The sequence below is a fragment of the Xenopus laevis genome, chromosome 2S (genome assembly GCF_017654675.1).
Source record: "Xenopus laevis strain J_2021 chromosome 2S, Xenopus_laevis_v10.1, whole genome shotgun sequence".
Classification (NCBI taxonomy): Eukaryota; Metazoa; Chordata; class Amphibia; order Anura; family Pipidae; genus Xenopus; species Xenopus laevis.
In genome coordinates, this window is record NC_054374.1 from 30,004,130 (window position 1) to 30,029,361 (window position 25,232).

A 25,232-nucleotide genomic window follows, 5' to 3' on the forward strand; every position below is an offset into this window, starting at 1 on the left:
AAAGGACAAGTAAAAGGTAGTACACTGGGGTTGCTATAGATCAGGGATCCCCAACCTTTTGAACCTGTGAGCAACATTCAGAAGTAAAAGGAGTTGGAGAGCAACACAAGCATGAAAAGTGTTCTTGGGGTGCCAAATAAGTGCTGTGATTGGCCATTTGGTAGCCTCTATAAGGATTGGCAACCTACACTGAGGCTTTGTAAGGCAGTACACCTGGTTTTTATACAAGCAAAACATGTCTCCAAGCCTGGAATTAGAAAATAAGCTCCTACTTTGAGGCCGCTGGGAGCAACATCCAAGGGGTTGGAGAGCAACATGTTGCTCACGAGCTACTGGTTGGGGATCACTGCTATAGATCTATAGACAGGTGCAAAAAATGGCACTGCTTCTTTCTTACATAGTGCTACACCACCATTGTATCTATATTTCCCCATGGTCTGCACCTAATTCTATTATACTGCATATGCACAAGCCTAGAAAACTGCAAGGGGAGGTTTTGGGAATATCGAAAACAGTGCCTGTCAGCCGTTTAACTGGAATTTGAGCCAGAACCTTAAGAATTTCCATTGACGTGAACGACAGGCTCTTCAGGTGGATTTGGGCACTTTCCATAAGCTAAAAAAACACAGGAGGAAGGAACACAACATGTGCCATGAGTCTTGGTGCATATGGGAAATTATATGAGAAGAAGAAATTTTGAGGTCATTAGAGGAATGTTTTTTATCTAGTATCTAGACAAGTCGATATGAAAGGAATTGCAGAGAAGGAGGGTACTATATAGTGGTTAAATAGCAGTTTTCTGGCCCAGACTGGCAATCTTTGAGATCTGGCGGCTGTAAGACAATGGGTCAATGCAAAAGACCATGGGTCCTCAACCGCCGGGGCACAGACATTCTTGAAGTGGGCCGTTGAGCCTAGCGACCAATTAACGTGGCTTGCCGAATAGGACGCCACCCCCCACCCCCGGTCCTTGCAAAAAAAAATTTGGCTCTACACCGGTCCCAGGCCAAAAAAGGTTGGGGGCCGCCACAATAGACAGTCAGTCACTGTGGAGTGGGCTGGTGGGAGACTGGTTGGGCCTCTGTGTACTTGAAATGCCAGGGTCTATTTTGAGTCCCAACCCAGACATGGTTTTAATCGGAAACACCACACTACAACAGACACAAATTTGTGGAATTAAAAAAAAAAATTATTAAAAACCCACCTTGGATTTAAACTTCATGATTTTGTACTTTTCTGCAACAGCCTCATTAAACTCCTGATATACATGCATCATAGAAACTGGTGCTCCAGTGTCTTTTCCTGTTGAAAGCTGCACTCTCTGTAACAGAAATACATGTAGGCGTTAACTGCTACAAAATGCCAAGTGCTGCTATTTTTCGTGCAATACAATAAAACCACCACCCTCACACTTTTTTTTTTTTTTACATATTTCAGATAATACATACTAGATCATTTATTTTAGCAATCAGACTCAAAGTTTTAATATACAGTAGAACCCCTCATTTTACGTTTTTCAGAGGATCAGAAAAAAATGTAAATGTAAAATCCAGGAAAATGTAAAATCAGGGAAATGCATTATGCATAAAATAGAGGTGGGACCACAAAACAACAATATAAAATAAGGGAAAACCTAAAATCTGGGGATGTAAAATTTAGGTTTCATTGTATATCCAAATATGCTTCACTACAGGGGGTTGCTCGCCTTCTAAAGGCTCCCATACACGGACCAATAAAAGCTGCCGGCAGACCTAGTCAGCAGCTTATTGGCCCGTGTGTGGGGCCATCCGATGGGCGTCCCAGATCGAGATCTGACAGATCTTGATCAGGCAGGTTAAAATATCCTGTGCGTTTATGTGGTCCCGCGAACCGACCGCCCGTATCGGATGCATTATGATCCATTCATTGGGCCCTAGGGCCCACCATCGGATCAGCACAATATCGGCCACCTCAATGTGGGCATATCGGGGAGAGATCCGCTTGTTTGGCGATCTCTACATATATGGCCACCTTAAGTTACTGCTTCTGCAAACATTTGTAGAACACACATGATTTAAAGGGATACTGTCATGGGAAAAAATGTTTTTAGAAAAGGCATCAGTTATTAGTGCTGCTCCAGCAGAATTCTGCACTGAAATCCCTTTCTCAAAAGAGCTAAGAGATTTTTTATATTTAATTTTAAAATCTGACATGGGGCTAGACATATTGCCAGTTTCCCAGCTGCCCCAGTCATGTGCTCTGATAAATTAATATGAACCCCTCCCAGCAGCCTAACAACAGAACAATGGGAAGGTAACCAGACAGCAGCTCCCTAACACAAGATAACAGCTGCCTGGTAGATCTAAGAACAGTACTCATTAATAAAATCCAGGTCCCACTGAGACACATTCAATTACATTGAGTGGGAGAAACAACAACCTGCCAGAAAGCAGTTCCATCTAAAGTGCAGGCTCTTTCTGAAAGCACATGGCCAGGTAAAATGACCTGAGATGGCGCCTACACACCAATATTACAACTAAAAAAATTCACTTTCTGGTTGGGGAATGAAATTTTATATGGTAGAGTAAATTATTTGCAGTGTAAACAGTGTGATTTAGAAATAAAAACGACATCATAAAAATCATGACAGAATCTCTTTAAACTGAATATAACAGCAGGTTTTCTTTTTTCACTTAATTCATATTTGAGCACAGTTTCTTCCCCATTATATGTTACGTTTGTGAACTATGGTCTTGTATATTATAACTGAGCAAAAGACTGTGCGACTATAGTATCCTTCTGGGAAGCAGAAGCTTTTATCTTATGTACACGGCTATCGGGGACATTATTGCTGCAACACCTAATGCTTAACTAAAAGCCCATTATTCATAACGTTTTCCATCAACAAAAATCTTACATTTTCACGAGGTAGAAGATATACGGTCCTCTCAATGTTCTTCACACTAACACAGCAGCTGACATATGCATCAGCTGACTCGATCCAAACTTTTCCAAACAAATAGACTACTCCTACAGATGAGAGAAATAAGTCAAATTATAGAAACTCCTCCACAAAACGCAAGAATTATGTTCTATCAGTGATAAATATGATAATCCGTCATTGCACTATTGAATACATTTGTTTTTACTCTGTCTCTTACCTGGCTGACTGTACTGGTCTTCATAGGCATCTAGCCAATAAAACCTAAAAACTTGACTCCCGTCTGCACCAGTAACCAAGGGTAGGTGGCTTGAATCTACCTGAATTTCAGTGGTCATTGGTTCAGCCTCATCAATTTGATCCCAACAAGACTCATTTAAAGTAGCAGAAGTTCTGAAATTAAAACAAAGTGCATAAACTTGAAACCTTGAACCTGTATGTGTGCATATATGCCACCGCTGCCAAATAAAGCTTCAAAGTAAATGACATACAGTATATACAATGAAACCTCGATTTTAAAGTACCCTGATTTTATGTTTTCCCGCATTTTACATTTTTTATTTGTGGTCCCACCAGTATATAATGCAATGGGTGCATTTCCCCGATTTTAAGTAATGTTTTCCCAGATTTTTTTTTTCTAACAAAGAGGTTTAAAATACGAACCAGATGTATATTTTGCCATGATTCTGCCTGTAAATGCTCAATTCCAATGAGTCTGCCCCTTATACAGTCCTGCACCAATCACTAATTGCTTTAGGTTGTGTATGTGACTGACAGAGAGACCTTGCACATGCCCCCCATAGTGTAACATTAACACGCCAATGTTAACCCTTGTTATTAACACAGTAAATATTGTATCTCAAAGTGTTAAAAACTACTGTGCTTAAATCCTTTCAGTACTTAAAGAAAAAGTTCCCTGATTTAACATTTTTCCGGATTTTACATAATGTTTTCCTGGTCCCCTGAAAACCGTTAAGTGGGTGTTCTACTGAATGAATTCCCATTTACCAATGTTTTCTATAAGTTAATCTAGATGTTACTTTTTAACTAATTAAAAAGTCTCGATGAAGCACATTTTACCTAACAATGAAAAAATAATAAGATACAGCCTCACAGATGTTAAAAGGTTAGTGATGAACAGGTTTCATACATACATGAATGAACTTTTTTCCTCTTTAATATTTTCCTCTTTCACACACTTAATGCTTTGTGCTTGTGTCTTGATTGTGCTAGAATCAACTGGAGTTATTTCCACATCTTCTTCCATGGGTTCATCAAAATCTCCATCATCAAACTCAACCATTCCCGAATCCTCTTCTAATAAGAGATTAAATCACAAACTCAAACAATTTTACTTTTTATTTCACCAAAACCAACTTTATACAAGGCAACATGCCATTAATTTAGTAACACACCATAGCAGTAGGTGTGGTTCCTTAGCATCAGCCACACAATTTCCATTGATGGCCTTAAAACTAGGGATGCACCGAATCCAGGATTCAGTTCGGGATTCTGCCTTTTTCAGCAGGATTCGGGCCAAATCCTTCTGCTCGGCCGAACCTAATAAAAATCCTAATTTGCATATGTAAATTAGGGGTGGGGAGGGTAATCACATGACTTTTTGTCACAAAACAAGTAAAAATATTTTCCCCTTCCCACTCATAATTTGCATATGCAAATTAGGGTTCAGATTCGGTTCGGTATTCGGCCAAATCATTCGCAAAGGATTCGGGGGTTGGGCCGAATCCAAAATAGTGGATTCGGTGCATCCCTACTTAAACTAAGGTCACACTACAATATTTGTCTGCTTTGTCACCGAGTTATGTTGCTCTCCAACCCCTTAGATATTGCGCTCAGTGGCCTCTAAGTATGTGTTTATTTTTGAATTCCAGGCTTGGAGGCAAGTTTTGGTTGCATAAAAACCAGGTGTACTGCCAAACAGAGTCTCAATGTAAATCAATCCACACAGGGGCTACCAAATGGCCAATCACAGCCTTTATTTGGCACCCCAAGAAAATTGTTCATGCTAGTGTTGCTCCCCAACTCCTTTTACTTCTGAATGTTACTCACAGGTACAAAAGGTTGGAGATCCCTGGCCTAAAGGGTAACTAAACAAAACAGATGGTATATGTTTGAGTCAGGTGTTTTATGAATAACTGCCAATTCTTCATCTTAAAGAAGAACACCTCAACAGTCTCCCAAAAAGGAATCTGAAAAGGCTTTCATGGAATAGTAAACTTTATTTTACCTTTGTAGTCTTGTTTTATTATTAATGCATAATTATTTCTAGAATTACCTTTTACTTGAGCTTCCACTTTCAAAGGACCAACAGCAGAAGAAATCAACTCAGCCTTAGGCTCTTTCTTTATTTGCCGGGGTACAGAAGCCTTTGATTGTGCAGCAGGATGCCCAGGCTTGGTTACAGCTGGTAATCTTTTCACACTTGTAGGTAAAACCTTAAAAAAAAAAAAAAAAATCAAAAAATCAAATGCTCTGTAAAGGCTAAACGTGAATACTACTCAATTCCTACTATTTTAGGGATAACTGAAGACTTTTTTCAGATTATGCTTATTCTTCAGATTCAAATTAGGGTTCAGGTTTGCATTAGGTAAACTGCAGAGTATTCAGTTGAACTGAAATATGATGGATTTGGTAAATCCCAAAACACCTTTAGTAGAACAATAGATGCTACATAATTCAGCACGAGGTACAAAAAAAATATGATCATTTGGCATTACTGCAGAATCAGGCACATTAGTTAAAAAAAAGTGCAGAATGACTGGTTTACATCAGTTCTCAACTCCTATTGCTATACAAAGAAAAATGTAAATTCCATTTTTTTTTTATTGAGAAAATGGAGAAGCATCTTCTCTTCTACAATTAGAGCCACAATTATCAAGGGTCGAATTTATTTGAGGTTTTTTTTTTTTTGTTTTTTTTTAAATTACCATAAATTTGAAATTTGACTAATTGAAAATTAAATAAAATCACATTTTTCCAACTTGGACAAATTGAAACGACCTGAAAATCGAATTCAAATCGAATTTGATCAAACTCGATTCGAGTTTTTTCTCTGAAAATATCTCCAAATTGATCCCTGCACCTCTCCTATTGACTTAAACAGTAATTCTGCATGTTGTAGGTGGCAAATAGCCGAATTCTAATTTTTAAAAGGGCCAGAGTATGATAAATCTCGAAAAATTTAATTTTAGCTTGTCAATAGCAGCAATGACCCAGGACTTCAAACTTGTCACAGGGGGTCACCATCTTGGAAAGTGTCTGTGACACTCACATGCTCAGTGGGTTCTGAGCAGCTGTTGAGAAGCTAAGCTTAGGGGTTGTTGCAAATTATCAAGCAGAAAATGAGGTTTATCTGTAATATAAGCTGATGCTATAAGGCTGATTATTAAATTCTGATGCTAATTGCACTGGTTTCTGTGCTGCCATGTAGTAATTATCTGTATTAATTACTAATCAGCCTTATATTGTGACATTTCTATTCTATGTGTATTGTATATTGTGAGTGGGCCCCTAAACTCAGTAAGTGACAGCAGCACAGAGCATGTGCAGTGAATCAGCAGAAAAGAAGACGGGGAGCTACTGGGGCATCTTTGGAGACACAGATCTTTACTGCTAAAGGTCTGTGGTTGCCTTGGGCTGGTACACAAGCACAAAACATATTGTACAACATTTCTAGCTACTTCTATAGTTTAACTTTCCTTTAAACATGTATATCTTGAGTGAATGCATATTTAAACTAACATCTTACCTTTGGGGCTGTAGGTGGTACTGAGAAAGGGTTTAAAGGAGATCCTGCAAGTTTCTTCTTCTTTAGTGTAATTACTGGTGGTGGTGTTATAGGAACAGCCTAAAGAGCACAATTGCCAAGTTAAAGACACAAATAAAACAAAATACAAATTTTGTGCTGATAAAGTACACATTTGTCTATAAAATTGTAACAATTATATTAATTACCTGCGACTTCAAATCTTGCAATAAATCTCCAAGCAAATCATCTTTTGACAAATCCACAGCTTTCTGCACAACACACAAAAATAATGCGTATTATACATATGACCATAAGCTAATGAATGAAAAGTCAGTCATACATTCAGAATGCAATTCAACCATACCATATAAAGGACAGGGAAACAATCCTTTTTAAAAACACAACTTGAATCAGCAAGAGTGGGATCATATGGTCATTTTACTCACATCTGTTGTCTTTTTCACAGCACTGGCCATAAACATGGACTTGATATTATTTGGCTTGGACACCGATGACTTTTTTACATTTGTTTTGTCTTTGGGTGCTCCCTTAGCGCCTTTACCTGTGAATAAGAGAACACAATAATAAGGAATAAGGAGTATATGATAGACCTGCATTTGTAGTATATTAAATAAAATGAAATCGCTTTCCTCCTACTCAGGGCCAGTGCTCCTCTTTTTCTGAGCCCCAATCATCCCGTACATCGATGTAGGGGAGCATTCAGTGCAGAACTTTTATCCTATTTCTGTACCTTGTGTGCACCCAGGAGATGCCTGGGACACAAAACTAAATGGCAGTGCAGTGCTCTCTATTGCCAGCTACTAGCCACTTAAAATGATAAAATTTAGGCTCACAGTAAACAAACAGCATTTACCTGAATCAGCAAGGGCATTGTCTTCTAAGTCATCATCAAAAATCTCTCTTCCATCTTCTACGTAGCCAGTCCCATCTATGGCATAGAGAAGAAAAATTTTAGTTTACATTAGATAATCAACCCATTTATAGCAATACAGGTATGGGACCGTTTATCCAGAATGCTTGGGACCTGAGGTTTTCAGGATAAAGGATCTTCATACCTTAAAGGAGAACGAAATTCCCTGGGCGCAAAAACCCTCCCCCCTCCCCTGTGTTGCCCCCACCCCCAGCCTACCTGTCCCCCCGGGCCAGGCTTGAGTGTGAATTTTTAAAAATGTTTCCTTTTTCTCGGTAATAATAAAACAGTACCTTGTACTTGATCTAAACTAAGATATAATTATTATTGGAGGCAAAACCAGCCTATTGGGTTTATTTAATATTTAAATGATTTTCTAGTAGACTTAAAGGAGAAGGAAACCCCCCTGGGCACAAAAACCCCTCCCCCCTCCTCCACCCTGGCCTTCCTGTCCCCCAGGCAAATGCCCCTAACTTATTACTCACCTCTCTGCGCAGGTCCTGTCCAAGGAGTTCACAGGCGCCATCTTCTCCCAAGCTGTCTTCTTCCTGCTTTGACCGGCGTTTTTGGCGCATGCGCAGAAGGAGCATTTACCGGTACAGATCTACTGCGCATGCGCCAAAAGTCACAAAGTTTTCGTGCCATTCGACGCATGCGCAGTAAATCCGTACCGGTAAATGCTCCTACTGCGCATGCGACAGTAGATGCCGGTCAAAGCAGGTAGAAGACCGCTTGGGAGAAGATGGCGCCTGTGAACTCCGTGGACAGGACCTGGACAGGACATTTGCCCGGGGGGACAGGAAGGCCAGGGTGGAGGAGGGAGGGGGGAGGGATTTTTGCACCCAGGGGGTTTCCTTCTCCTTTAAGTCTACTAGAAAATCATTTAAATATTAAATAAACCCAATAGGCTGGTTTTACCTCCAATAATAATTATATCTTAGTTTAGATCAAGTACAAGGTACTGTTTTATTATTACCGAGAAAAAGGAAACATTTTTAAAAATTTGGATTACTTGGATAGAATGTAGTAATTCAGAACTTTCTGGATAACTGGTTTCGGGATAAGGCAGGGGCCCCCCCAAACTTTTTTGGCCCCGGGACCGGTGGAGGGGGTCGGGGGACCAATCCTGGAGCGCCGGCGTCCAATTTTGCCGCTAGGCTTGGAAGCCCAGTTGAAGACTGTGCATGGCCCGGTGCTTGGGACCCCTGGGATAAGGGATCCTATACTGTACAGGTTTAGAGACAGCATCAGCTAGAGGGGTCATTTCCAAACAAATCATTTGCACTACCATAAATCCATTTTAGAAATACAGTGTAAATTATTAAGCAAGCTAGAAAATGAAACAAAAATTAAATTTACAAACATTAAAAAAAAAAAATCAAAACATTTATTTTCATTTGAAGGGGTTTAACTTGGTGGAGCTTTGTATTTTTTTTTTTTTTTTTCGAATCAAATTAACTATGTAAAACATCACATTCTTAGCCCCCAACACTCCCCATGCATTGGACCAATACTTATAACCGCTCATTTGATCACTAAACTTGCCAGGCTTGAGTGTGAATGAGTGGGGCTGCCATGCTTTTGTCAGACTTTTAAACAGAAAATATACCACTGAATATTGCAGGTATCTATAAAAATATATTACATTAAATATCCCATATATAAAACACTCATATAAATGCAGCGGTTTTCATTAAAAGATAGTTTTCATGTAGTATGTGCCATGAAAAATGCCATTCACAGTCTTGTTTGTATAAGGCACTTTGCTCACACAAAATCCAAGGCAAATACATTACATCAGCCTATGAATAGAGACAGTTCTGTCTTTTAAGCTCATACTTCTTTCTGTTACAGTTAAAGGGGTGGTTCACCTTTAAATTAACTTTTAGTTTTTTAATAGAATGTCAATTCTAATCAACTTTTCAAATGGTCTTTATTTATTTTTTTATAGTTTTATAGTTATTTGCCTTTTTTTGGATTCTTCTCAGCTTTCAAACGGGGGTCACTGACGCCATCTAAAAACAAATGCTCCGTAAAGCTATACATTTTAATGTTATTGCTAATTTTTATTACTTATCTTTCTCTTCAGGCCTTTCCTATTCATATTCCAGCCTCTTATTCAAATCAGTGTGTAGTTGCTAGGCTAATCTGAATCCTGGCAACCCTGCAAACTGGAGAGTTGCTGAATAAATAGCTAAATAACTCAGAAACCACAAATAAACAAAGAAAACCAATTGCAAATTGTCTCAGAATATATCACTTTCTACGTCATACTAAAAGTTCTTTTGAAGATGAAGATCCAAATTATAGAAAGATCCGTTATCCTGAGGTGCCTAAGGCATAGAGACCATATTTGATTGACAGCTGAGATTTTTAAATGAACTTAGAACAGCTATGAATGCTTTATTAAAAAATAGAAATTGGATTTCATGTTTAATTTGAAAAGGACTTGTATTAGTGTGTGTCTGGGTGGCAGGTCCACTTTAAGCATTTTATTTTTTTGCATTGATGGAGTCCGCACTACACAATTACAAGATAATGATCAGCAACCAAACAATTGGTCTTCAGGAGTGCATCCTATTTCTACTCCTCATTTTAGGTAAAGACAATCTCCACTAGACAGTGTAAAAAAAATCCTTATCTTTAGAGATCATTGAAGCATACCTCCCAACATTTTGGAAACAGAAAGAGGGGGAAAAAAGATTTGCCACGCGGAGCCAATTAAGTTAGAAACTTTGTATATTTTTCTGGCTGTTCAGTGCAGTAGATCAAACATTTCAGTACTTATCCGGGACTGTGGTTTGAGCTGTCAAAAGAGGGACTGTCCCGCTCAAAACAGGACAGTTGGGAGGTATGCTGAAGAAGAGACCAAATTTCTGTTGTAAAAAGGCGGATAACTAAAGAATCTGATGAAAAAAAAAAAAGACTGAAAATGTACAAACAAAGAAAAAAAAGTTGAACACATTTGCCTGGTAGATACACAACAGCAGGGCACAACAAATGGTTAATGTTATTTTCACAATAGAACCAAGCTTAAAGCCACATATTTGCTAAAGACTCCTGCTTGAAGTCTGCGCAATGTTCCTTGTTTCCCCACAATTACTAAACAATACACTAGAGTTTTAAAAGCTAAAATATCTCAATTCCAAATGCACGAAAACAAATACAATCTGCTTTTTATGAATAATAATTGAAAGAGAAAATTGCTTTCATCCCTGCAACATAAACCTTTTCCAGATACATAATGTAAAAATCATTATAAAACTTCTGCGCTGGTGCATTACTTTCAGTATATTAAAAAGGACATCTAGAGTAAAGTAATGCAAAACTGCAATTTAGATTTCTTTATTCCATAATATTAGCAGGTATTAAACTGCGGATATCATAAAATATATCCAGAGCACCTTTCGTTGTTTGGCTGGTGTGATGATCAGGCAGAACAGCTAAATTCCCAACTTAATCGCTAGTTTCTCTTCATCCTTTATCTACTGGATTCTAAAAGTTGACCCTTTGAGTGCTTGAACTCCGTTCATCGGGAAAATTGTACCCGGCTGTCCAAAGTAGACAGTGATCCGCTTGTTTAATGAACTCTCCAAAGCCTGTATCCCAATATGTAAGGATAGATGAAGAGTCAATGAAAGCAAACAATACGTACACCTAATTGAGGCACAGAAAAAATACCTCTCCTCACCAGAATGGACTCAAACAACTCTTGATTTTTTTTTTCTTTTAAGTTAACAATTAACAAATACTACAGAACCATTTCTTGTATATCCTACCAATAAAGGAGAAGGAAAGGTTAAAATTAAGGAGCTGCTGGTTAAAAAGTTAAATAACTCAAAAAACACAAATAATAAAAAATGAAAACCAATTGCAAATTATCTCAGAATATCACTCTCTACACCATACTAAAAGTTAATTTAAAGGTGAACAACCCCTTTAAGTATAGTTCCATCAAATATTTTTTTTTCCATCAGAATTTTATGCTTCGTTTGTATTTTTTTTTTTACATAAAAATGACAAGCATCATTTTTTTTTTTTTTTTTTTTTAAGAATGCTTTCATTGAAAATATCTGATACATTATGACAGCTCAGACACTGTAGTACTTTAGCGTATATAAATTGTACAATGTAGCTTCAGAACAAATATAATTAACTAAATTTACATCCGACCTAAGTCACTGTCATTCATGTGAAAGACAATTTCCTTTTGACAAAGTGCAAAAACGTTGGGATGTTTTGTATCTTTTTGCCTTGATCTTGTTACTTGGTGGTATGTATATATTTCTGCTAATACTGTTGTATTTGATATACCAGCCTGTCTGATGTAAAAAAAAAAAAAAAATTGCCATTTACTATAAAATAATTTTTTTTTTAATACCACCTTTGTCTACTATGTCTCATTGAGTGTGCAACCCCTCTCCATTTCTATATACCGTTTTGGGTAACTGACTGTGGGATTACCTGGGGTTATTTGCACCTCATATACCTTAAAAAAGTATTTTTTCTATTGTGAATATTGGGAGTGCCCTCCACCAAATTATTTTCACAGATGTATTAATAGTCTAATAGTAAATTCGAATTATCTTTTTTTTTGTGTCAACATTCACACATTCGAATTTTAATTTTTAAAACCAAACGAGTTAATTTTCAATGGCAGAGGTCCGTTGAAACATTTGAATAAGTTAATTGCCTTCCTGACATTCAATTTTTTTAGAAGGGAAAACGATTCGAATTTGGTTTGAATTTTGGGGTCGGGACTATTCGATCTAATATTACACATTCTAATTTTTTCTTAAATAACCTCCCATTCAATTTATGAGTATATTTATTAGAGTAAAAAAAATACACATAAATTTGAAATTTGACCTCTGGTAAATCTGCCCATAAGCATAATAGATAATTCTAAGTGTGAGAGGGGGAGAAGTAAGAGAACTTGGCCAATTCGGAGAACACCTCAATCAACATCCTCCAGCTCTATCCATGGACCCCAAACCTTTCAAATTTCTGTGGGCAGCCTCTCCTCATGTACTTTAGTTTCTATAGTGGCATTGCTTTGCGAATAAGTTCCTCCCATATCTTCAGAGAAGGGCTCCAACAATATTCCATGCCCATGCTTTGGTCTTTTTAGCATACATAAATCACATACTTTATATGAGAAAAAGAATGACGTTGTTAATTAAATAAAATCTAAAAGGGAATCTACATGGTTTCAACAGGTACTCACCATCATCTACTATCCAATCATCATCCTGACGGTCACGGACAAGCTTAGAGTATTCTGCTTCATCAACCTCTTCATAAATGCTGGACACTTGCTCCACCTAATAAAGTGTAACCAAAAAATAAATAAAATAAATATATACTGGTCATGTGCAAAGACTCTCAGTGTTCAATCAGTATATGGTTTAAGCCAAAAGGACCACCGTCAACATATCAAAGGAATAATGCTAAATAGTACTGGCTGTTCATCTCTATATAATTGTGCTTATAGAACTAAATAGGTAATTAGAAAGAGAACACCTTTACACAAATTACAACGAAGTGGAGTAACTTCAAAATGTGTAACAATATATAGTGGTGTATTTGTAGATTGTGAAAGGGAATGTACACATTCTACATTGAGTGCATTAGTAGAGGTAAAAAAATCTTTGCAAGTAACGTAATTTCCACTGAACAGGTTTTTGTACCAAAAAAAAACCAGCAGCTTTTAGGTGCCAAAGTTTTTCTTCATTACAAAAGCTTGAGAAATCACAAATAAGCCCCTTAAAAAGGTGGTTCACCTTTAAGTTAACTTTAAGGATGTTATAAAATGGCTAATTATAAGCAACTTTTCGATAGGTCTTCATTATTATTTTTTTTTTTTTTTATAGTTTTTGCCTTCTTCGGATTTTTCAGATTTCAAATGGGATCACTGACCCCATCTAAAAACAAATGTTCTGTAAGGCTACAAATGTATTCTTATTGCTACTTTTTATTACTCATTTTTCTATTCAGAAACCCAATTGAAAAATTGCCTCAGAATATCACTCTCTACATCATAATAAAAGTCAACTCAAAGGTGAACAACCCCTTTCATGTTGACATGTTTTTATACCTATTAATAAATGGTAACAGAAAAAAAAAAAAAAATCTTTTAGCGAAAAACATGAAACACAAGGATTCAGTTATTTCGAGTCAGAAACCGTTTTGGGTATCTGGGGTCGGAGTTGCCAAAACTGACTCCTAATAACTTTAAATACAAGCAGTGAAAATAATCAAATTAGATTGAATAACTTCTATGAAGGAAGATTTGGCATAATATACTTAAATACTTTAGTTAATTTTGGATCATATTTAACAGTTACTCTACAGCTATACGCTTATATTTAACTTTAATTTTGAATAACCAAAAGGCGTGGTTTATATTTTTGAGCTTTGGCAGTGGTAACATGCCTTGTATGTTGTGTACTTAACTTCTTCATTCAACCCAGAAAATACATCAGCATTAATAACGGAGGAGTTGGAGTTGCCATAAAGCGAGGAGTCGAAGAATTTTTGTAGCGACTCCACAGCCCTGGTTACTTGACACTATTTTAGATCACTAATAGATAATTTTCCAAGGCACAGAAGCAGGAAGAAGTGTTGGTTCAGGAATCTGTACAATAAAGGGTTTGTTTCACTGATTTAATCAGGGCACTGATAATTTTTAAAGTGATAATGACACCTTTGGTACGGTGATTAGATATTTTCTTTAATAGCACAAATAACTATAATCACCGAATGACATCCATCATTTTTGAAAAAGCACACAACTTAAGCTGGCCATAGATGCAAAGATGCGATCGTACGAATCAACGTATGATCGGACTTTCCCATCTCCCGACCCGCCACTAACCATTCAGATCAAAGTCTTACCAGATTAGTTAAAGAACAGATCAGCAATGTTCTGCCCCTGACAGTAATCGTACGATATCTACATCCGACCAAAGCTAGTGACAGTTTCCCACTGAAAATCATACGATCGGCAATATACGCAGAGATATTATTGGCAGCCGACAGAAATTTTCTAAACTGTCAGATCGACCAAACGACCGATCTCCGCCGGACGAAAAATGTCGGGACTCTCCACACAAGTTCCGAAAATCGTACAAATCTTTGATTCGTACGATCAGATCTTTGCGTCTATGGCCATCTTAACACAGATGAAGAAGAATATTACTTTGTCCAGCAGGCAAGTAATACTGTTATTCTAGATGACACTTTGGTGTTCGTAAGAACAAAACATTAGATCTTTTTGTTCAGTAATCTGACTTTTTCTTAACCAATCAGCACTAGCATATTTGGTTTGAGCTATGGATAGATACGAGTTCTCAGATGAAGAAACGGATAATAAAACTCCTCTCTTGCATAGCTACTCTTTTTTATGTTTCAACTCACTTCCCTTTACTTGATTACTTATGCCTTCCCTGCACCAATAATCTACTTCAGCACTGTGGGTTAATCTTGCAAGCAGTCCTAGCATGGCCTGTTCCATTCCGTTGTGCGGGTGGGGGGGGGGGGGGAAGTAAACAGGCAGGCAGACAGGCAATTGACACACAAATAATCGAGCATGGAGGGAGGAATGAGTTAAAAGCACCATTATAAAAAGGAAAATGGCAGCACAGAGCAGTAAAGGGGATGAGTTGTATAGTGTTGTGAGGAAGCAGCAGCGCTGACATAAGCAAACTGTGAGCTCTGACCCTGTGTGATCACATAGGGGTATCAGTATAAGCCGCCAGATTGTTCTTGTCAGTCAAGTGCATATGTTCCGATTTGCAAGCCCTGATTGGCAGGGACTATTAAAACATGTCTTACGGGGCGTGGCCTGAGGCTAGATGTGATCAGACGTACATTGCGCAGCTCTTCTCCCTGAGCCCTTATTATTCTGAGTTGGGCACCCTATTTGATTCTTACAACGGCTCTGGAAGACGAACACGGGCACCCTTTACCCCAGAGACTACTAATGGGGCAAAATAAAGCCCAGAAACGGGCCTCTGTGGCAGCAGGGAAGCTGGGGAAATTTGCCCGCGAGGAGAGGCAAGATGGCGCCGACACTCCACCAAGCGCTCCCTCCTCACCCACCCCACCGGCAGAGGACGAAACAACCCTGCTTGACATTCTGCGGGAGATCAGGGCATCAACAGAGGCGAGTGCCACGCTGATCAATACTAAGACGGATGAGATCAAGCTGGATCTGTCTATAATTCGACAGGATTTACAGAAACTGCGAGAGAGGACGACGGAGGCCGAAAGGCGGATCGGCGCGCTGGAAGACACATGCGGCCCGTTGCCGGAGCAGCTGCGAGAGGTCCAGAGGCATGCCCACAGTAACACCGCTAAGGCAGATGACCTCGAAAATCGCCTCCGCCGCAACAACCTCCGATTCGTGGGCTTCGCTGAGAAGGTAGAAGGGGCCAAGCCTGAGGCCTTTGTTGAAACCTGGCTGGCGGAAGTGTTTGGGCGCGAGCAACTGTCCACCGCTTTCGCAGTGGAGAGGGCCCACAGAGTCCCGACGCGACAGGCCCCCCCAGGAGCTCCACCAAGACCCCTTATAGCGAGGCTTCTGAACGCCAAGGACCGTGACACCATCCTCTCACTGGCCCGGGGCAGAGAGTCCATTCGGTTCCAGTCGGCGAATATCTCCATCTACGCAGACTATTCAGCGGAGGTCCAACGGCAAAGGGCGAAGTTCTGGACGTCAAGAGAAGGATGAGAGCGGCCAAGATGATTTATGCAATGCTTTTTCCCGCACGCTTGAGGGTTACGGTCAACGGCTCCTCGCAATTTTTTTCCACCCCGAAGGAAGCTGACCAGTGGCTGGATTCCATCAACATACCGCCTCTTTAACCGGGCTGGCAGTCCCATGGTTGGCAAGTACTTATATCTGTTATTTACTTCGAGGTAGCTATGTTGTAGGCCGCAAAGTTATATTATTCTTTTTTCGCCTGGGGCGCAGTTGGGCGCTAAGCCCGGGAAACTTCTATCCATGACAAGTACTATTGTCTGACGTGAAATTTTGTTTTTCCGCTGAAAGCCAGTTTACCTACGCATACCACATCTTTTTACTCCCCAGCTCCAGTAGTGGTGCCCAGCTATGTTATGCCACGTATGATATTCTATCCTAGCTCGGGAGAGCAATGTGGCGCAATTGTTTGACATTCTTTGATTTCCTTACTTTTTCATTTTTTTTTTGTCAGTTCTGATCACGGTCCGCGTTTGGACTAAGTGTTAGTGCCATTTCCATAAACATGATGTTTGGGTGTAATTCTACCCCCAGTTGGGGTCGGGGTGGAAGGGGAGGTGGGCTGGTTGGGAAACATAGGGAATCTATGTATGTTACTGTTAACTGCAGATATGTCGATACTGTATGCTCAGTCTTGTTATGTTTTGCTCAGATTGGTGGAGTAAACCCTGCCAGCAGTGGGAGGGAATACACAGACAACAGCACCTTCCCCAAAGTAAAATGGCGATTTATGTAACAAGCTGGAATGTGCGGGGACTCAATTGTCCCATTAAGCGCAGGCTCGTAATGGACTTCCTAAAGGCCCACAATACATCCATTGCCTTTCTGCAAGAAACCCATCTCACGGGGACCAAGGGTAGGGCTCTTAAGAGACCCTGGGTTGGCTGGCTGTACCATGCTCCCTACACTACTCACTCATCCGGGGTGACGATTCTGGTTAACAAGTCGGTTCCATTCAGATTTGGGTCCATCAAAACGGATGGGAAAAGGTAGATTTATTTTCTTGCACTGCTTCATCTATGCCTGTGAAATGCTCCTAATCAATATTTACATCCCTCCCCCCTTCGATGTTGAGGTGTTACAGATCCTGGCTGTCCACTTAACTAAATTCCCGCATGCAATGGTCCTGGTTGCGGGAGACTTTAATGAAGTACTAACCCCAGCTATAGACAGGGTAAGCAGAAGTGTAAGACCCCCCCCCGCAGCAGGCCCGGCTGACCATTCTTGCTAGAACAATGTCCTCCCTCTCCCTACATGACCCCTGGAGATCAGCTAACCCAAACACCCCTCAATTCTCATGCTTTACGTCTTCGCACTCTGCTCTCTCTAGGATTGACCTGGCCTTTATTAACGACTCTTTAACACCATACACGGGTCGAGTTCAATATTTGCCTAGGGGGATCTCTGATCATGCACCCCTCAGGGTCCAATTGATTCTCCCTTACAAATTGGAACGCCCAAGACCCTCTATCAACCCTATTTGGCTTAATATCCTGGACAATAGGGCATCGTTAGATGGAGCCATTACAGATTTTGTTCAGACTAACCTAACCCCCAACGTGATCCTCCCCTTTTGGGATGCCCTAAAAATATATATACGTAACACAATCTCAGCAGAAATTGTTGCTTATAAAAAGCAGGCATTGGCTGCACAACAAGAATTGGAAGACCAAGCATTGCGGTTGGACTCGCAGGCGGCCTCTGACCCATCCCCTGAAAATTTGCAGCTGTTGCGCGAAATACAAGAGAAATATCTGCAGTGCCTGCGACAAAATGCACTAAGGAAACAGAGTTTCTCAAAAGTGAACATCTTTGAACATGGGGAAGCACCGGGCCGCCTGTTAGCCCTAATTGCAAAAGCTCATAATTCTCCCCCCTCCATTCCTGCGCTAAAAGACCCAGCAGGAGTGCTCCAAACAGAGCCTGACAAAATTAAAGAGCTACTAGTGAACTTTTATAGCGACCTATACGCCTCTAAAACTCAGGGCTCAACCCAAGATATCGATAATTTTCTCAATCCTTTGGGACTTCCTACGCTGCAGGACGACTTTAGAGACTTTTTGGACTCTGAGATCACTATCCAGGAACTTCAAGAAGCCATCGCTTCTTTTCCCCTGGGTAAGGCAGCGGGGTCAGACGGCATTCCGATTGAGATGTATAAGAGGCACTCTGACACACTAGCTCCCCTGCTTTTACGTCTATATGAAGAGGCGCTAACTACTGGCTTTTTCCCCCCCTCGCTTTATGAAGCAGCAATTATTCTCCTACCTAAACAGGGAAAAGACCCCCAGCTCTGTGAATCCTTTAGGCCTATTTCACTGTTAACCGCGGATGTCAAAATTTATGCCAAAGTTCTAGCCAGGAGATTGGGGAGGGTCATCACTTCTCTAATCAACCCTGACCAGGTAGGGTTCATTCCCAACAAGACCACTGCTTTAAACACACGTCGTTTATTCCTAAATTTGCAAGCCCCACATGTAAACACAGGCAATAGGGCAATTGCGGCCCTCGATATAGCTAAAGCTTTCGACACGGTGGAGTGGCCTTACCTGTGGCATGTCATGGCCAAGATGGGATTTGGTACCAGGTTCATAAATATGGCCAAGCTGCTTTACAGGTACCCCAAGGCAATGTTGCGAATCAACTCTCTTAGTACAAAAGTCTTTGCCCTGGGAAGGGGCACAAGGCAGGGGTGCCCACTGTCTCCCTTGTTATTTGCCCTAGCGATTGAACCCTTTGCACAAGCTGTCAGAATTAACCCAGACATCAAGGGGCTGCAACTGGCGGGCCACTGTGAGAAAATTCAGCTCTATGCCGATGACACCTTGGTATACTTGGGGGACAGTGGTGCATCCCTTGAAGCACTGACAATCCTGACTACTTCCTTTGGGGCCATATCAGGCCTACAAACCAACACCTCTAAATCTAACCTGTTTCTATTAGATGATATGGGGCAGAATCAACCCACACAGCGCCCCTCCCTTCAGTTGACTAAGTGCTTCACCTACCTGGGTGTCCAGATCTCCTTGCCCCTTTCCCATTATATCACTTTGAACTTAGACCCACTGGTTCCTTGGATGCAAAACAAATGTAAAAATTGGGGGGCCCTGCCAATCGGCCCGGCCGGGAGGATCCACCTGATCAAAATGTTTATTCTCCCTAAACTGCTATACATTCTGTGGCACTCTCCAGTGCGTGTTCCTAAAAAATGGTTTGCTGAAGTCAACTCATTGCTGGGAAGGTTTGTGTGGGGTTCTTCTAGGGCCAGGCTCAAGTTGTCTACTTTGATGAGGGGCAGGGAAGATGGAGGGATGGCTCTTCCCGACCTGTTCCTCTATTACCTAGCTGCACAATTATCCCACATAGCCCCAATGATTCATGAGGAGTTGTCCCCCCCTTTGTTTCACTTATGGGAGGCAGTGGCAGGAACCAAGGGCTCGCCATGGCGTGCACTACTGGTTAAAAAGCCTGGGGTCTCTGCCTCTGAGTTGGTCCTACACCATTCTGGGCTGCTTTCGCAAGCACACAAGATTGTAAGCTTTGCCGACCTCCTCCCCCAGACTCCTATATGGGGCAATGCGGTATTTCCGTACCTGTATCCCCATACTCCCCCGAAAATATGGGAGTCCCTGTCCATTGCCTCTCTGGAGGATGTGTGGGAGGGTGGCCGAATTATCCCAGTACGAACCCTCCAAGATACTAGGCAACTGCCCTCATCGCAATGGTTTACCCACCATACACTTAGGATGGCCCTAAAAAAACAATGTGCAACGAAGCTCATTACGATGGGCAACTCACCTCTAATAGATGCACTACTTACTATTAAGCAAAAGGGCATGATATCTATTCTATATAAGAAACTCCACAAACCAATATACCAAGACTCAGAGGTACCGGCCAGGGTGAGATGGGAGGATGAGGCCGGGGCTATATCAGATGAGCAATGGGCTGAAACTTTGAGGACTCCACTGATGGTCTCCTTATCCCAAAGACACAGGATGGTTCAATTGTACTTCATTCATAGGGCCTACTATACCACAAGCAGGTTGTTTAAGATGAAGCTGGTCCCTTCTCCTTTGTGTGTTCGTTGTGGGACAGAGGAGGCTACCCTGATTCACACTATTTGGGAGTGTGCAGCACTTCAACACTATTGGCAGGAGGTGGCGGGTTGGTTAACGAAAGCCATCCCCGGTTGGGGGGGCTTAGGTATGAGAACCTGTCTTTTGAATTTAGACTTGGATGACAATTTGGACTAATTTACCAAAACTTTTATAATAAAAGCCTTATTCGAGGCCCGAAAGGTGATAACCCTGCACTGGAAAGACCCCGCTCCACCAACTGTTAGTGAATGGCATAAAGCTATGGATCAGGTGGCTGCAATGGAAAGAGCTGCACTAGAAAGGAAAGGTCAGCTACTTAAATTTATGCAAATCTGGCGTCTGTGGGAGGGTAACTTGGATGTAGAGGGTTATTAAACTCTATAGGATGTGTGTCTATCACTAAGCAATAAGGTTATATATACTGTATTCTTGTCATTCCCTCTATGCATAAGTGTCTGTAAAACTGTTGACTTTCACCATGTTTGAATGCTTTACTTATCAATAAAAACCTTTTCTGGGCAAAAAAAAAAAAAAAAAAAAAAACATGTCTTAGCCTGGCATGCTCATAAATCAATAGTGAACTCTGTCCAACAGAAAGAGTTCAAATTGAGGGCAATGGTCTTAACAGAGAACTATTGTGAAAATGAAAATTTAATATAAGCTTCAGCATAGTGAAATCAGAAATGTTCTAAATACAATGAAATAAAAATTCTGTATTGTTTCTGAAATAATCAAGTTTACCTGCACTATTCCTCTCTTAGCATCTGTTTCTCTTCATTCTCTATTCATGCAGCAGTTGGGTGTCAGATAATCATTGACAGTTAGATCCAATGTATCTTATAGAGGGGCTCCATTAGCGCTCACTCTATTAAAATCACCAGATATCATGTCTCTCTACATGCAGAATTTCTGCAAAAGGCAGTTATTTTGTTAGATTTTGTTTGTACTGGAATAAGTTATTTGAGTGAATACATCTGCTAGGAAAGGAAGCCCCCCTATAAGATATATTGGATCTAACAGTCAATGAATATCGGACACCCAACTGCTGCATGAAGACAGAATGAAGAGAAACAGATGCTGAGAGAGGAAGTGAAGAAAGACTTTATTATTTCAGAAACCATGAAGAATATTTAATTGACTGTATTTAGAAAGTTTATTTTCAGTATGATGAAGCTTATATTAAATTTTCATTTTCACAATAGTTCTCCTTAAAGGACATACAGGTACATTGTGATAAAGAATTTGTGTTATTATCCCTTTAAAAATGTATCATCATGTGGTTTATACAGTTTACTTCCAGAAATTAAAAAATAAAATACAGCGGTGTAACTAATTAGTGGAGTGGCAGAATTAGTGGATTAACTTTGATATGTAAAACATAGCAGGCCCCCACAGAGTGAAGGGGCTAAAGTACAATATCAGTGCAAAGTTTCAAGGGTGAAGTGGCCATCGGTAGCAAAAAAATTAGCAAAATGAAAATTCCCAGGGACACCGCCAATTTTCTAAAAGGCGCAGAGGTCAATTTGCCAGTGAAATTTGCTGTAAATTAATGTCTGACGAAGTTTGCACAAAGTGTGGTGGAGCCTTCCAATGCAAAAATGTGCCCTTTAGTAAATTTGACCCTATGAGGGGATTTGAACATGCAAGTATCAAGAGATACAATTGAGCCCCTTAGAAAAAAAGATCAGGAATTAAGTTAACTAACCTCATATTTGACTTTTTCACCAGCCTTTGCTCTTTTCAAGCGTTCCAAAGCTTCCTTGCGGCCCGACTTTTCTGTTTTTTCCCGCCGTGAACGAGATGCAGCGAAACTTCCGGAGTCTGACATGTCTAAATGTAAAAACAGTGCAGCAAATGAGAGAAATCTTCTTATACTGAAAGATACTCTTCATACAATAGACTCAACGTGTACCTTGTTTCTGCCATTTCCATGGTACACATGCAAATCTAGCTACTCCATAACCTCCAAAGAATGAAAATAAATACAGAAGGTTGCCAGGTCTAATTTTCAAAACCAGCCAAAGTCGGCTACAAAACCAGCCCAAAACTAGCCAAGAGGCTCGTCAAAAGTACTACAAAAAGTAAATGTGCAGTGGAAAAAAGTCTTAAAAAAAAAATGAATATATGTGAAAATATGCCTTTTTAAAATTTTCACTCTTTCACAAATCTTTCCATGAAGCAAAATGTGACAGCGTAACTTCTACACAAGAAGCATGCTGGGAATTGTAGTCTTATATTAAAGGGCACCTGCTGGGTACAAATGTTATCCCCAACAAATGTGCCAAGCCTAAATCTCCCAATGCATGTTGGGTAATGTAGTTTTTGTTTAACAATTTGCCAACTGCCAAGTTTAAAGGGCACCTATTGGGTAAAAATTTTATCCCCGACCAAAGGTGCGGGCTAATAGAGCCCACATTCCAGTTGGAGATAACAGTAGTTTTTTTTAATAAAAAATGCCCACATGCGCATGCAGGTGACAACATGGTTGCTTGCTCCGGGAGCTCCCTCTCGTTCCGGATAGCGAAGCGCTGGTGGGGGACATTTTACTACTACTGTTATCCCCAACGGGAATGCGGGCTCTATTAGCCCACACCTTTGGTTGGGGATAACATTTTTACCCAACAGGTGCCCTTTAAACTTGGTAGTTGGCAAACTGTTAAACAAAAACTACATTACCCAACATGCATTGGGAGACTCAGGCTTGGCACATTAGGGCAAGAATATAAAAAAAAAAAAAATTTGGTTGGTTTCCAAAGTACAAACCAGTCAAAGGGCCAAAAAGTAGCCCAAATCCTAAAGCTGGCCATAGACGCAAAGATCCAATCTAGGATTCGTACGTCTCACGTACGACTTTTGGACCATATGTGGAGTGCACCGACATTTGTCGTACCATGCCGAACGGTCATATGGTCGATTGGCCGATCGTATCTTTGCGTGTATTGCCGATCTGACGATATCGATATGGAAGTACACGACAATATCCATGACCTCTGACGGAAGTACATAGGGCCAGTCACAGGTTGAACGTATGGGAACATTAACACCGAACGTTCGTGGCCCTACATTGTGACAAAACCCTTTTTCCCCAAATATGTTACTATGTAACTTAACTATATAGCTGGTTATCAAATACTGTCATCCTTTTAAGAAACATACCTGAAACTCAAGACAAATTTGAACAATAAAAATGTTTTCTTTCTCACGTTACTTGTGTTTTGTTTCATACCTTGGCTACTTTGTACTTTCAAAATCCGCCTGGGATTTAAATAAGTATCTTAAATTAGCTGAAAACAGCCAAGCTGCTGCAGAAACTGCCCAACCCATAGCGTAACCCAGTGATCCCCAACCAGTAGCTTGTGAGCAACATGTTGCTCTCCGACCCCTTGGATGTTGCTCCCAGTGACCTCAAAGCAGGTGCTTATTTTTGAATCCCAGCAGGACCACCATCAGAAATCACAGGGCCCCATACGACAAAATTTCCTGGGCCCCCTGGGCTGCACCCACCGCAAGTCCCACCTACAGGTCCGCCCCCAACCACACAGTTAAAAAACAAAAAAAATATTGGTGGCTAACGTTCCCACATGTTAATTAAAAAAAGATATTGGTCAGGGCCCCCCATAAAAAAAACATTTGTGGCAGGGCCAAAATATTGGTGGCTAGGACCCCACATGAGAAAAAAAAACAGTGGCCAAAATTGGTGGCCCGGCCCACCCCCCCATTATGAGATAATTGGTGGCCAGGTCCCCTTAAATGTCCATGCCTTCCCGAAGTCAGCAGCTCTCAGAAAGATGGGGGCCTAGCTAATCAAATAAATGTGACGTGGCTCGGCCCCCCTTACCCTCGGGCCCCCACAACTCCCCCCCCCATGGCTGCACTGAATCCCAGTTTAATTGCATAAAAACGAAGTAGAGCCTCCTATAGGCTGCCAGTCCACACATGGGCTACCAAATAGCCAATCACAGCCCTTATCTGGCACTTTTTCATGCTTGTGTTGCTCCCCAACTTTTTATGAGGTCTATGGGTAAAAAAAAAAGGTTGGGGAGCCCTGGCCTAACCCATAGCTGCTCCTTATCTGATATGCTGCAGCAAATACCCCAGTGTGCGAGTGTCAGACACATGTCGGACACACAAGTCCCCACGATAATGAGGCGGCAGAACACTGGATACAGTGTAAGAGTGAATAGAATTCCTTTAGGCGTATGGTCCTTTCTAGGTGCAAATAATCAATATCTGTTCCTAAACAGGATTACTAGCGCAAGTAACGCTGTACTAAGACCATTAACCCACAGAATGATATTTTTAGACAGATTGTACCTACCGCCCAACACTTCCACTTTTCGCGGGACAGTCACAGAGCGCTCGCTTGAACTTCCCGCAAGCGCCAGACAGCTAGTCCCTACGTCACAAGTCTCATCTCGCGAGAGTACGGCGTCACGTATATAAGCGCGATGACGCGGAGCGTTGCTACACTTTGGCAATAACAACGAGCAGTAGCCGGTAGTTTGTAGTTGGGACGACAGGCTGGTTGTTTCCTGCTCTGTTTAGTTAAGGGATAAAGAAGCACTTGTGTTTCGTGGTGGTTGGCCATTTCAGAGCCCCCGTTCCCAATATTTGGCCGCTATTTACAAACTCATTGTTTTCTTGTCGTTAGAACACACCAGGGAACCAAGAAAAGACAATTGTATTTTTCTTGGGGAGGGGTGCTACCAAGATCTCGAGGGCTCACCCTATAAGCTCTGCTCTCATTA

The 25,232-nt window shown here is 40.8% G+C and overlaps 1 protein-coding gene across 2 annotated transcripts in view; it reads right to left on the minus strand.

Annotated features, from left to right (window-relative positions):
* pola1.S (polymerase (DNA directed), alpha 1, catalytic subunit S homeolog) overlaps window positions 1–24,933 on the minus strand; it is a 181,705-nt gene extending 156,772 nt beyond the window's left edge. The window contains 12 exon segments of one of the 2 annotated variants that reach the window (NM_001088586.1): window positions 1,205–1,321; window positions 2,897–3,009; window positions 3,141–3,313; window positions 4,075–4,237; window positions 5,217–5,376; window positions 6,690–6,788; window positions 6,896–6,958; window positions 7,136–7,251; window positions 7,564–7,638; window positions 12,848–12,944; window positions 22,190–22,314; window positions 24,803–24,876. In NM_001088586.1, the coding sequence (NP_001082055.1) occupies window positions 1,205–1,321; window positions 2,897–3,009; window positions 3,141–3,313; window positions 4,075–4,237; window positions 5,217–5,376; window positions 6,690–6,788; window positions 6,896–6,958; window positions 7,136–7,251; window positions 7,564–7,638; window positions 12,848–12,944; window positions 22,190–22,312 (1,299 nt within the window). In that variant the 5' untranslated portion in view covers window positions 22,313–22,314; window positions 24,803–24,876. 2 annotated transcript variants of the gene reach the window in all.
* Between the last annotated feature and the right edge of the window lie 299 nt (window positions 24,934–25,232).